The sequence below is a fragment of the Rhea pennata genome, chromosome 1 (assembly GCF_028389875.1).
Source record: "Rhea pennata isolate bPtePen1 chromosome 1, bPtePen1.pri, whole genome shotgun sequence".
Lineage (NCBI taxonomy): Eukaryota > Metazoa > Chordata > Aves > Rheiformes > Rheidae > Rhea > Rhea pennata.
In genome coordinates, this window is record NC_084663.1 from 214,159,439 (window position 1) to 214,174,329 (window position 14,891).

General features: G+C 47.0%; 1 protein-coding gene across 1 annotated transcript; it reads right to left on the reverse strand.

Annotated features, from left to right (window-relative positions):
- Positions 1–2,614: 2,614 nt before the first annotated feature.
- Positions 2,615–9,077, reverse strand: KLHL35 (kelch like family member 35). The gene is made up of 6 exons (XM_062578331.1): positions 8,188–9,077; positions 5,599–5,783; positions 4,575–4,693; positions 3,915–4,103; positions 3,169–3,357; positions 2,615–2,803 (listed from the first exon to the last, which is right to left on the reverse strand). Exons 1-6 carry the CDS (start codon positions 9,075–9,077, stop codon positions 2,615–2,617), a joined length of 1,761 nt encoding a protein of 586 aa, XP_062434315.1.
- Positions 9,078–14,891: the final 5,814 nt, after the last annotated feature.

The following is a 14,891-nucleotide window of genomic DNA, read 5'->3' on the forward strand; positions in this document are numbered from 1 at the left end:
TGATTCTAAGATCTGTCAATGGCCAAACAGGCTATGGGTGAGTTTATAGCCCTATTCTAAATACTTTAGGCAAGGCAGAAATATGGCATGAGAACCAAGCTTTTCATAAGAGCTGGTTTCCCATACTGTTGATCATCCTCAGCTGAGCAGAGTTCATTCAGCACATGCACTTAAAAGGGCTGGTTGAACCCATCCTCTTGAAACACCAGAAGTGTTTTCCAAAGTACAGTCCGCATGGAGACTAATATGGAGATGATAACAGACAGTCTGTGAATGAAGAACCTTCTTGGCCAGATAAAGCATGAGTGTGAGGTGGAGACACTGGGCCCCAAACCACACAGTTGGAAGGGGCCTCCGTACCAAAGAAAGAGGTGAATTGCTTAAGGCACAAGCGAGCAGTAAGAGCAACAGAACTGCTCAAGGCAGATGTGTCATGCCTTGTAGTCCTCAGGGAATCGGACTGTAGGAGAATAAAGGTGTCTAACCTAAAGTCTACCACACCATGGGTTGATGTGCACATGCTTTTTTTTTTCTACTGAAGTAACCATTCCCACCAAAGAGCCAACTGTGATAGCAAATAAAACTTCTTTTCACCAGCATGAACTTCCTTCTCTATCATCAAGATAATAACCTATACCTGTACTGAATCTCCTTTATATTGCTCAAAGGACAGATTGTGCTACTAACGATCTGACAAAGAGCTAATGTCCACAAGTCTGAAGGAGAATTTGAGTCTGAAACCATAAATAGTGTACCTTGATAGACAAAATTGCCACCATAACCCCCAAACATTTCAAACTCGACTATGAGGAGTATAGGGTATGGTCTCTACAACAAAATACTTCACTTGAATGATGTAAAAACATGTACTTCCTTATGAGAGAAGATTAGCTTGCAAGGTTCCAGCCAGTTTGGCTTCTGTTAACAGTGATTTCTTTTTGCTATGTTTTACAGGTGATGATATCATGAAGAAGAGGTGAACTTCTTAGATCTCACAGAAGACATAAGTATTGGTCAGCTAAAGAGGACCAGATAGATAAAAAATCAACTCTATGTGGGGAAGAAGGAAATAATATGAGACTTAAGGTAACCAAATGGCTCTGAAGAGGGAAGTATCTGAGCCAATGCCCATAGTAGTTTCCTCTGAAGAAAGAGTTCACCATCGGGATGAGGAAAGGAAGGTACAGAGGGAACAGCAGCCAGCCAGCAGCATGCTGTTAGAGGTGTGCACCCCACAATATACAAGTAATGGGAGTTTAAGAGACCCACTCTGCATTTGGCAGTAACCAAGTTCATAAATGATCAACATGGACATTTACATGGACCCATCAAATTACCGATTCTAGTCCTGGACTAAAGACACTGACATCAAAAGTTATGGTTGTTCTGCCAAACCAGATGGTCTCAGGATTCTTTCTAAACTCTGAGGCCACCTGACCTGGAACAACGCAGTCTGTGCTATCAAATTCACTCTCCAAATGGGCTACCCCCAGCTGCACCTGGAGAACATGCTGGACCATGACAGCTCCCAAACTATGCCTAGAAACTGTGTGGAAAAGTCAGAGCTGACACAGGTGAAAGCTGTGCCAATAACTGTTCTGACAGCAGGGTAGATATTTGGTCTGTCAGAGACTCTGTATTCAGTGTGTTAAATATCATTTTCCTAATTGCCAGCATGCTCTGGAGCCACACTAAGCCAGATGCAATTCCGTGGCTACCATGCTTCAGTTCTTCATGTCATTGTTACTATCTAAGTGATGGCTAACTTCTACACATTAATATTCCACTACTTACGCTCTCCAAAGAAGAAATTCTTGGCTACACAATTCACTTTTCCTCTTAATGCCAAAGACTCAGTAAGACAATAGTCCAACCACAAAATACATGTGAAAAGAGACAGCACTCTGTGCTATAGGGGGATAGAAGGAAATTTTATACTACATGTGCAAAACTGAGTCAGAACATGGACTATTTAACCAGGCGTTTAGGAATTTAGCACAGAAATTTTCTTGGAATATCAACTTTGAAATCTCAGCCTCAGTCTTCCACTGTCAGTGGGACTAACAGTTCATGGATGTCAACCACCATCTAGGTCAGTGCCATGGTTTGACAAAGGGCTCTATAGAGCTAAATGCACAAATATCTGATAGTTTTAATTAAAGAACTGGATTCTGTAACTGTGACTGTATCAGCCTCAGAAGTCAGAGACCGGCAGAATACATGTCCTTGTAGGACAGCGAGCCTTTGTTTCCACCATAACAGAAAACCATAATCTACAGCCAGGAAAACCTAAGTAAAGATCCAGTTCAGCAGTTTCGGGGGCTGCAATGACACTTGGATCCTACTGTAGCAAGGTCTGTAGTGCAACTTTGACACAGCCCGCACAGCCCCTCCTCGCACGCAGGTCAACATCAAAAGTGTTGGTGTCATCAGGTCTGTAAAAACAAAACAGGTTGGTTAGGGCCTGCCTGGAGCACATCTTCAGTGGCTACTATTCTTCCTTGTAGAGGGGAATACCACAGGAAAGAAGGTGGGCTGTCCATCCACACACTGGGTGGCCACTGTCTCAACGGTAGGCTCTGGCTGGGAGGCAGATGCAGTAGAAGCCCCGCGGTCATCTGTTCATGCGTTGCAGGATGGTCACACAGCCGTGATAACTGGTGCAACGCTGCAGTGGAGGCTGCTGCTCCACGCTCCCTGTTGCTGGGTCGAAAGCGAACGCTTTGTCTGTGCCCTCCCCGTTCTCGTCTCGGCCACCCAGGATGTAAATCTTCCCTCCACACACTGTCAGGCCACAGCTCTCCTGGAAAAGAAAAGGAAAGCCCAAGAGTTTAGGAACAGCCCTCCAGCTTTATGCAGTGGGGCTGAGCAGGGGAGCAAGTCATTGCAATTGGCCTATCTCACCTGTCTAACAAAAGAGAGGGAAGGTAGGTAGGGAAAGTGGAGTGCAGTTCTTAGGAATTGTGGGTATTTGGGGAACTACTTCATCATGATCCTTGAGCATCATTTTTTTCCTCCAGTTTGCAATGATATGAGATGCTACTACCTTACTCTTCCAGCAAGAGTTTAAGTAGGTGAAATGCCCCAGCTGGCAACGTGACCTTTGCTGTTTCTAGCCGTTGGCAGACAGAAAAGGCTCAGAGCTTCTTTCTAAAAAATTTTCCTTACCAGCGGTCCAGGAAGGGTGGCCACATCTCGCCAGCTGTCTTTTCTTGGATCATAGCTGAAGATTTTACTGAGGAGTCCACCTACAACATAAATGATGTTGTCCAAGCACACGGCACTGATGCACCGCTGGTAAAAAGGTGTAGGGGACAAGAGTGTCCACTTGTTCTCCTCTGGATCATAACACTGGACCTGAGAGGAGAAATACATCTATTGGAATATAAATTTCTCTCATCTCCATGGTTGGATGAAATTGCTGCTCACTAGCATTGAAAGTGCACAGGGACAGAACGTCAAATGGGCGCTTCAGCACCCAGTGACCATGTACAACTGACTCTACTGAAACTATGCCTAATGTACAATGAACTCCTGAGACCTTTCTTTTACCTTCTCTGGTCTTACCAGCTTCCATTTAAATCTATGACTTACCCTAATCCCAGATGATGTGAAAAAACATGCAACTCCTTCCTTTCATGCAGCAGCTTTTTTTTTTTTTTTTTTGAAAACTTGTGCTCACTTCCTTTTAGCTTAGGCAACCCCATTTCTCTCTGCATCACCTAGTAGACCAAGTTTTCTTGGTCTCTGTCCATTTTTGATGTTTATTTCTGGCCTTTCCTTGAATCCTCTTTATCAAAGCACGATGTCCAAAAATAGAACTACATCAAGCTGATAACTCCCACTCTTGGGCTAGCTAAAGGCTTATTCTGCATGTATCAATCTTGTTTCTCATACCCTTGTGTCAACAATACCTTGTCTGTGTTTGCGCTGTCATCCACAGCACCACCCAGCACGTATAGTTTGTTGAGACAGGAGACCACGGCCGCTGAGCTCACAGCTTGAGGCAGCGGGGCCAAGGTCGACCAGCTGTTGGAGAAGGTGTCATAGCACTCCACGCTGGAGAGACGGTAAAAACCATCAAACCCTCCCACAGCATAGATCTGCCACAAAAGGAGCAAAGTAAGCTAATTAGAAACTCACGGACTCACCTAATTGGCTATGCTGTCACAGAGTATATGGGTTGAGGTTAGGACATGTCCAGAAAGAAAGACACCATGTCAAAGTAAAACCTTCTTCTTGAATCAGCGGCTAGATACATCAGGTTCAAATGCCTCACACTGCATAGTTTTCACCCAAAGACTTTACATATAGTCATCTGCAGAAGTCTGGCACCATCCCATGGTAGGTCTTATTGTTACGAGTTTCAGATTTCATCTGTGGCTACTTCAGGTGACAACACAAATTTAACTGAAAACAGTGACATCTTAATTATGTTGCAGTAGCTCCCCCATCAAAATCATCTCTAAATGACCCAGAAGACAAACAGTGACAACGTTGTATTATACCGGGCAGTGGGAGATGTGGAAGACAGTGCTCCATGACTTCTTCCAAAAAATAAGGCCAGTGCCTACCTTGCCCTGAAGCGCTGCCATTTTGTGCCTCCATCGGCCTTTCTGCAGACACGCAACTTTGATCCAGACGTTCAACTGGGAGCTCAGCACCCAAACCTCATTGCTGCTGATGTGTCCTCCTGAAAATCAGAGGGATGGAGGGCTAATGGGATCCCAAGGACATCACCTCACTGCACTACAATAATCCATAGTTTCTCCATGAAATGGAACAACGTAGACCAGAATATGGCTGTTGGGAAGCCAGCTAGTACGCTAGGAATTCTAGGAACCCACAGTACTTTCCTTCTTCCAAAATGAATGTTATATTCTACAGTAGCCTCTAGCTAGATGGTTTGGTTATCAGACATACGCACACACTTTCAGTGTGAATAAGAAAGCTTGTGCACAATTCCTTTGGCTATTGATAGCCAGGTGTCTGTGCTCTTATTTCAATGTAACGAAGCCTGAAGATTGTCTGTGCCCTTAAAAAAGCTGGCTAAGCAGAACTTGCTCACTGTAATCCTGTTTTAGGGTTTTTTTTATAATGTTCCTCCCCACAGGGCTGTGGTTGTGTAAAATCAGCTTCCCAAGGGAGATGTCCTCTGGACTTCAAGGCACTTACTGCACTTCTCCCACCCGTACTCTGGATGCATCTGATGGACATTTTAAATGAGCAGCAGGTAGGAAACCTCATTGTTAAAGGAGGGTGGTTAAACCCTATCTGTTAACCCATTGTTAAACCCTATCTGGCTGCATGCACCAAATCCAGCTCATTCCAGAGACAAACACTTAACAGATGCCCAGGGAAGCAGGAGAGAAATATTATCAACAGTTCCATCCTCCCACAAAGGTCAAGTTGTTCCTTGGAACATCCAAATTTAAATCACATAAGAATAAGCTTCATCAAGAAGAAGTTACTTTGCTGCCAGCTGGGGTGCGCATGAATAAAGCCTCAGTGAACAAACCTGAGGCACGGCTGTCCAAGTGAGGCCTCACTGCTCCTCTTCCTAACCGAGGAGGGACCAGCCGGCCCATGGCATCTCACCTGATATGTACACATCATTTTTCAGCGTGCAGGCAGCAAACTCTGACTTGGTATAGCCAGGCACGCTAGAGAGGGCTGTCCACTGCCTGCTCTTCGGATGATAGAGGTCCGTGAAGGGCAGCTTCAGAAGGCCTTTCTTATCGCAGCCCCCAATAATGACGATAACTTCTGCCATCTCCATGAACCTGGACCAAGACAGGCATGAATAAGTCCACAGGCCAGGTCACTCCTTCCTGCTGCCCCTCCTGCCCATCTAGGATCCTGGCAGCACCATCCAGTGGATAGAGTAGGCTTCTTTCCTGCATATACTACTGATTTTCTAGGCAAGTCTTTTCACCCCTGCACTTTCTCTCCTGGCTGCATGTGCAAACCGAAGACATGTCTCAGCTTGTGTGGGAAGGGGTCTAACATGCACACGGAAGGAGAGGGACCTTTAAAAACCCTTTGTGAGACTGGGTCCTGCCACTGCCCTCCCTCTATCTGCACAATCAAGCCTAATCCTCAAGGCGTAGCCACAAGCGTGGAAAGCCATTCCTGGCAGACAGCCTGTGACAAGCTCCCTGCCTGGAGAGAGAAGTGTTTCCAGGAAAGCTCACTCTCTTCAGCCGTAATAGCAGCAAGCAGATGAGACAGCCAGCAGGGAAAGGAATATCCTGCTAGCTAGTAGGTGGTGAGAGAGGAACAACTCTGCAGGAGGGAAGGAGAGAGGAAGGAGGAGAGTGAAAGAGGATTTGAAAGACTGTGGGCCAGTCCTGGGCCCTGCCATAGTTTGTACAGCCTGAGACAATTCAATTACGGCCAAAGCTATAAAAGGACAGAGGTGAAACGTGACCACCAAGGGTGGCATTTACTCCCATGAATTTTAGCTGTCTACCTGCTTGAGCTGGTCACCACAGACCCTTTTATTGAGCAGTTCTTTATATAATGGCCTGTTGTGGCATTCAGTGCAGAGAAGACCCTGCTTCAAGCCTCACCTTGGCTGGAGAGGATTCACATCACCTCTTCCCCCCCGCCAGAATAATGTCCTAAATACCAGGGTGGGACTTCTGAAGTGTTTTGAGGCAACCTTCAGTGTTCTGTCAAGGCCACTTCACTGAGAGGTCAAAATATCTGGATTCCTTGAGCCAAAGGGCAGGAGAGCACAAGACTCCTGAACCTTAATTCCTCGCAGCAATGCTTGTCAGCTAGGCACTGTACTAATGGCCAGGAGGAGACAGACTAGGGATATTGAGGGAAACACCAAAAGAGGCAGAATAAGAGTAGACCAGTGACAGAGGTGGGAACGGAAATCAGGTCTGAGCCCACTGCTCAGTCCATTGGTGAATTCAGCCAGAAATAAAGAGCTACAAATATGCCTGCCTGCCCACGGCTTGGACGTGCATTTAGATGGCATCATTGCACACCCACCGCAGCATGTCCAGAGCACACCTTGCTAACAAAAAAGTTTTGCACGCATTAATGTAAACTTCACAAGAGCCCTTTAAGCCAAGCAACTATCTCCAATGCCTCCATTTGGGAAGTAGGGAGGTCACAAGTGAAACAAGTGAAGCAACTTGAGCAAGGCCTGTGCTGGTGGCCTTATGAAAGCTATGAGAGCAGGGTTTCCAGTACTATTTGAGTCAGAGCAGTAGAGTCACTTCATGATAGGTCATACTCATGTGACCCTTTCCACAAGTTAGGGCTCAGGGCAGGCACCTGAACAGCTTTACAGGAGCCAGACCAAAATTAACAGGTTGGCTTTGAGCTAAGGTGACAAGCGTCAATGTCACCACACTTCCTGGTGCTTCTTCATGGTGACTTTAGCACTCCTGGTTGCAAGAACATACCCCAGGGACACCTAATTTGGCTCTGTGGGGAGCTGAGATCTAGCATGACTCATCAGCTTGTGCTCATGTTACAAAAAAAGCTTCTATGCTGCTTTATGACCAGAGCTGACTTGAGGAGTTGGAAAACCACATTCGCCTAAGCTGATCACTGTGAGACTGCAGATCTGGGTGCATTCTCATCTATCTGCCCTTATAGCCAATTACTACCATTCCTTTCTGTCCAGGATGAAAAGAAAATAGCAGAAACATGACCTCTTCTTTTACGTTTTAATTTAAAATGTAAATATCTTTTTTATCCACTCTTTAGTTTGAAAAAGGTAAAAAAAATGCTTCAAAAAATCACCACTATTGCCTTTTTCTGTCATAAATTAACTTTTGGAAAAAATTTCACATCAAAACACAGATTTCAAAAGTGCAAGATTGTTTGCTTCCTCTTTATAGCACTCTAAGCCTCAGGTGATCTCCAGTAGCATGACTGCTGTTGTAAAGAAATCTCCCTGCACTCTAAGTAGAATTGCAAAAGCACAGGAAAAGTAGGGTTCCTCTGATTCTGAGCCAGAGTCACTACAGTACCAGAGGCCAAAGTATCTCATTCAGTCTTGCTGTAAAGCTAGGTTCCTCATATTAACATACTGCTAAAGCAAAAGGTTTCCAAATAAATGTGAAAGAAAATCTTAAGCCAGAAAAACCTAGAAAAACCCAAGAACCCTCCCCTCCTGAACATAGGTCATACAGGTCTAGGGAAGAAGGTGCTGGCTTTTACCTTCTGGGCCTTGATCGCAAAAAGCTGACCTCATTCCCAAGGATGTAGTACTTGCGTGCCTCATGTAGTAGAGGAATGCACTCCTTTGAGTCCTGGATGAGTCCGTCCATTTCCACCTTCTCCAGGAAGTACGTGGGATCAAGTAGGGGCAGACGCACATGCTCAAGGAGTTCCTTCAACGCTCCCTTCCGAACAGGTATATCATGCCGTACCCAGCGCATCACTGCTTCAAAGACCACTTCCTCCTTGGGGACCACCAGCTGCTCACTGGAAAGATATTCAACCAGCTCCTTCACCCCCATCTCCAGGAACTCTTCATGACATGACACCTCCACAAAACACTCCAGCATGAACCTCTTGCTCTTCTCTGTCAGGGAAGTGATAGAGAATGAATCGGCAAACTTCATGATGCCCAGGCAATTGCATGGGTGAAGCTGACCTTCAAGGAAGGTGACACAAGCATCTCTGAGCTTGGAGATCTGCAGCAAGTCAGATAGTTCCAAGATGTCTTCAACATTGTCCTCTTGAATGATGATATTCCCCCCATACATATAGTCGAGAAGGAGAGACATGGTTGAAGCAGAAATCTTCTGGATGCTGATGATATCCTGGTGGCCTTCCTTGAGATTGCTACCAAACATGGCCCGGAAATATGTGCTGTTGGCTGACAAAGTGGCCCGATGACAGGGGAATTCTTGTCCGTCAATCAACAGCACCACATCTGTAAAGATGCCACTTTGTCGGTAGGAGTTTAGTGTCTGAAGGATTTGCTCAGCATGGCAGGACCCACTGCAGAGCTTCATGTGCAGCTTTTCTTTGCTTGAGTCCCGAGATGCATTTTCCAGGCTGCTTGTTCTGTAACTTGATTCTTCTTTCATCAGTCGATGCATCCTGATCGAGAAGGAGTGAAGGAGACAAGAGAAGAACAATATGCTTATTAAAATACTTAGCTACAATATCCATCATGGGTTTGTGATGTGCCTCAGTTCCACGAGGAAGTACAGCTTCCAGGCAAAGTATAACCAAACTCTGCCCCTTCATCCTGACCCACAGCTCATCCTCAGCAATGAAACATTTCCTCCAAACCACACAGCACTGTGATGTGTACCAGGATATTTCCCACCCAGTTCCATCCCATTAGACCAACCTCTTCTTATTTTAGGAGATATTTTCTCCTTAGGCAGTTGCCCTGCCCAGCCTATGCTGTACTTCATGATACCCTGCTGGTACCTTTGTCTACTTTACCTACAATCAATGGACACTGCTTCTGCCACTGAAGGATAGGAGGGGATATACGGTAATCATGACTGAGGAGAATGTTACCTTGAAAACCAGGTGTGTCATGGGAACTCCTAAGCCAGCTCCACAAGGGCCCACTCAACCCAGCAAGGATCCTGAGCTTAGATGTAAACACATCAAGCTACTAGGTTTCCAGGATCAGCTCAGGGCCAACATCATTATGAGAGAAGTGGGATATATAAACCCAGTTTACCCTGTCCAAATGGACAGTCGGGTTTTCCACTATGTAGTGGAAAGCTGCAAGTGGAAAGTGTGACTGCACTGACAGCACAGAGGATATGTGACTGTTTCCTAAGGTCACATAGAAAGGCTGTTGTCAGAGAGGGAAACCAAATCAGACCCTCTAACTAACACCTCATTACCCTTTCCTTTTTTTGCTGACGTTTTGCCACTTTTGTTGGCTGATTTATCCACTCTGCCAGACACTAAAGCTCCATGGTATAGCCCAGCCATGAACAATGCAGAATTTTGACTTTTCGTATCCACCATATTTCCCCAGAAGTCTTATTCCAGTGAAAAATCCAGAGGTAAGCATGTGAGACTGAGATTTGCCAAAGGTACTTACGAAATTAGCTGCCCAAAGGCAAGGGTGATGCCTGCCTGTGTATACCTTTCTGCTAGATTTGTTCTCCGGGTGACTTTAAAAGTCACATGCTCAGCCTGGAGGCTGTAAACGGTTGTACATCCAAACAGGCGATCACTGCTCAGATGGGTCAAGGAGGCAAGCAGCACAACCTGGGAAGAATAGCCGGGAGCCCCTATGTTGCTTATCCCTGGGGGAAAAGACCTCTCCCCGCTGGGGTGGGGTGTGGGGGTCTGAAAATCAGAGGAGTATCACGGCACTGAAATAGCAACAAGAACCGACCATCTTTGACGATGGCAAGTGAGCCAGAGACCCCAAACTATGATTTCTAAATCCTCTGCAGCTGCTTTCACAGTCCTAGATTCCCCCCAGTACTTCTGCTCTGCCCCATTTCCTCCAGTTCTGCCCAAAAGCTGGGTCTGGTCCGTCACCAGTGCACAGACCCAGCTCCCCATGGGGGATGGAAGTAGAGGATTGAGCGTGGATCCCTGATCACCTACCCAGCTGCACTCCCATCTGGACTTGAAATAAGTGGGGCACAGCGATGCCACCAACTATGTGTTAAAGCAGGGCAGATACCCAGCACCGCTCTTGGAGAGGGTGGTGTCAGTAGGGGTGTCCGACAGAGGACTCCAGGCTTGGGAGTGGACAGAGATGCCTGATTATGGCTCCAGCCTTCATTGTGCAAGTTTTAGGTTGCTTTTCCAAGGCTTAGTAACAGCAAAGAGCCTAGTTTGGGGACTCTTTGGGGCTCAGACCTCCAGAAGTGCTCAGATTCTCCCATACTCCAGAGGACACATCCTAGCTGCACCTTACTGGGATAGCTGGGTGTAGGACAGTCAGGTCTGGTCCTTGGGATCCTTTTCCCACCCCTACACCCCAAGGAAGTGTCACCATTTCCTTTGTGTCTCCAAAAATCCCTCAGCAGTAGGGAAAGCAGCTCTGCCTCTGTCACGGGGGTGCTGCAGAGACTTGAACAGAAGTTAAAGCAGCATGACCAGCACTACATAAATATCTAAGAAACCCTGGAGGGGTGGGTGAAACTCCAGCCACCCCAAACGCCACTGACAGGCCTCGGGTCTATGCAGCTCTTAGCCAGGCTGAAGTGATTTAGAGAAGTTACAACAAAGACATGTCTCTAGAGATGCCTTCCGCACAGAGTACGGCAAGCTCTGCAGTTTGCAGGCTCACGCATCTCTGACAAAGACAAATACGTCTCTGTCCACACTTCTCTCCCTGATCTGCTCGCATTTCCAAGCCGTCAGGGTCACTCGCAGCTCCGCAAGGCTTGGTGCTGGGAAGAAACAGCTGGGGCTGACCTCCATACAAAAAGACCCCCCTGTCACCCTTCCTGGAGTAAGCCAGACACCTCTGCACAGCTCGCAGCCCTCCTGTCTACCCACAGGGCAAGCGATACTGAGGATGAGGAGGAACTGGGTTTTCTTCACCACGGGTCATCCCCTCTCTGGATCACCCTCTCCATCCGAGTCCCACAGCGATGGCTTTATTTTTCTGGCTATGCTTCCACAAACGCTAGCGAAAGAAGTCAAATGAGAAGTCAAATGTTACCTGGCCAGCAGGTCACGTCCTCCAGGCGAGACCTAGAAAAGCTTCAGCTTCCCTCTCGGAGAGTTCACATTCGTGTTGGGGCTCTGCACGGAGGCAGGTTGCAGCCCTAAGGCATGCTCAGCTCTTCTCCAGCAGTGCTTCAGGAAGCACAAAAGCATCCCCTTTATCCTCACTGCCAGAGAGGTGGGGGAGAAATCTGCTTTTGTTTCTCCTGAATGACATGCTGGAGAGCTACAGGGCATTAGCCATGCAGCTGTCAATAACAGCCAGCCAGGGAGGAGCCAGGACGCAGGGAAAACCCATAGCGGCTTAGGAAAAAAAAATATATCACACCAGGGCAGCTTAAGAGGACTGAGCCATCTGGAGAGCAAACTGGAGTCCAGGTGGAACGATTCATTTGATAGAGTCTCCGGCTTTCTGAAAACCACACTAAAGAGGATAAATAAAATATGGCTTTTTGAGCAGAAAGGCACCCGGAGCAGGAATGGATTGGAACAGGGAAGAGCGGCTAAGCCTCTCGTTAACATGTGGTAATTAGGTCCATGAGGAAGACGAGAACAGAAGAGATTTGCCCCATGTGGTTTTCCACACCCTCTTCTGCAACCCCATCCCAACAGTTGGCTGGATTTTTAAATGCTGGTAGCAGGAATCAAAGAAGCCCTTGGGAAGCTGGTATTTGCCCCACAAAGTAACCGCTGTCCTGAAGGCTGTCAAAAACCGTAGTGTGACACAGACCACCTTCCCTCTCTTACTCAGCATTGGTTTGAACAACCTCTATGATTTCATGATAGGCAGCAGGGAAATATCAGTAATAACCAAACTCTGTGTGTTGTCAACCCAGTGAAACCATCCCTCTGCTGAGGCACCACAGCCACATTTGCTGACTGGCTCAGTGTCCCATCACCCAGGCACTGGGCACAAGCTGGCATCCTACTTGCTCCCACCATTTGCATATGAATCACCAGCAACCTAGAAAGAGCCTGTGGTTTCCCAGCCTGTGCAATGGGACGGAGGAAGGATTTGTTCTTAGGATCTTCCGCTGGGACGGCATCAGCACTGCCAGGCAGCACTAGCCAGGGCTTCCGCCGTAGCCAGGCACACGTGGAGCTTGGGGTGTCTGGCCACACAGGGTGGCCTCAGACCTGATTTTTCTCTGTGTAGAGATCACTGGGAGCAGGGCCACCAGGCCAAACAGCAGCACAGTGCTGACCCTGCCCCACAGAGCACAACAAGCAGGTTTCCTGAGCATGGGGGAACATGAGGAACCCTTCAGTGAGCATGCAAGGCTGTCTTCTTTGCAACAACAGTGCATGGTGCTACTGATATGTTCAAAGCCCATCCTCAGCTTCAGGCAGGGGGCTGTAGCTACAGAGGGCAAAGCTAACAAGATGCTGTAAATACACAAAGTGACTGCAATGAGAAGGTTTTCTAGGGTGCAGCTCTCCCTGTTGCCCATACGCAGCCTCCTACTAAGATTACTAGAGCCAGACTACACTGCACTTGGCCCTGGATCTCCCCATGAGATGCCACTGTGCCCCAAAGTGCCCGTCCCCCTGTGAGAGCTACAACCCAGACTGGTGGTCATCTTCTGTGAAACTAGGGTATTAAGCATCCCAGAGGGCTGCATAAGGACATGTGAGCATTTGAACGAGGGATCTGCCAGACAGCGCTGGAGGAAGGATGCTTTGTGCAGAGGCAGCAGCCCACCCTCTCATCCCTTCCCCTCCAGGTACCCTGGATCTCCTCCCCAGGGTAGATGCAGACACTGAAAAGTGCACCACTAAGAGTTCTATAAAATCTCTTCTTCACATTAAAAATACCCAGCCCTTGGCAGGTGACCCACAAAAGTCATTAAGTGCAAAGCCACAAGCATTAAAAAGATGAAAATGGAAACTTCCAGGAAATGGAAACTGTCCAGGAACTTCAGGAACCTGCAGGGAAAGTGCAGTCATCATGATAGGTTGTACTGCTAACTCCAGAGCATGCAACTGGAAGGAACAGTGTGTGCTTGGAGGAGGAAGGAAAAGGAAGGAGAAGGGATGTGGCTAAGCTGAAGAGAAAAAGAGGAGAAAAGAGTGGAAAAGCCAAGAAGAAAGGCTAGAGCTTCTGATAAACCAGATAACTAAGGTAACTGAGAAACAAGGGAGGTGGTGACCAGACTTAATCACATTGTGGTCTGCACTGCCAACCTCATGCTCTGAGAAAAGGAAACACATCCTGTCCGGGACATCTATCCATGCACCATCATCTGCAGCTCCACCTCACCACAGAGTGTGTCAAGACACTATCCCAGCTGGTTAACAAAAGCGAAGGGTAATCAATAGCAGGTAATCAATAGCAACCTGGAAAAGAGATTGAAGCATGAGAATCAAATAGATTAAGGCATCAGAGAAGCATCTAGAGCAGAAATAGGCCTCTGGAAGGAGAAAATGGAGAAAACAAGAGAGGCTTATGAGGAAAAAGCCTAGTTTCATCTATTGTCACTACCTGCATTGAGCTCAACATTTGTTCTAGTGCTCCAGCTGAAAAGACATTGCTTTGCTCTAGGAGCCAACAGGACAAGGAACCAGCCTTCACTCTCACATCTCATCTTCGGTTCACGTTGCAGCCTGACTTCTCGTTTTCCAGTTTGAACTTTGCCAAGCTCCTGAACACTGCACCACATTAAGGGTTAGGCTGATCTGAGAGAGCTCCTTCTTAGGGCAGGCGCCTGCATAGGCCTAGGGCATGGTCACATCAGCACCACTTCCCAGACTTCAAGACTGCAACTCTCCTAGCAAATTTAAAGGGTTAGGAAGGTTCCCAGACACTAGAACTAACTCAGCTGCACTGCTGAGCTCTTATACATGAGGGCAGTTTTAGAGGGGCAGAAAGAGTTAAATGACATCAAAGTTGGCTGCCCCAAGCCATTTGGGCTCACTGCCCAGAGACTAATCCTCAGCTTTTTTATCTGAATAATATAAATGCAGCCAACATGACTTTCATTTCTCTTCTTTCAGCTTTCCAGTATCTTTCACTAGGGAACAGCAATAACAGCACCCAGTTACAAATTACTCTGTACTAGGGGATATCAGGAGCTTTACCCTCTCCCCAACGGCTTTTTTAAACACACAAATTGTACGTTCCTGAAGGCAGTCAAATTCATGACCATCCATCACCAATTGGTGAGAGCGATGAAAGGGATTAAAGCAAATACTATCAACTAAATGCAGCCCTTCACAGGCTGCAGAAAACAGCAATTTAACAATGAAGA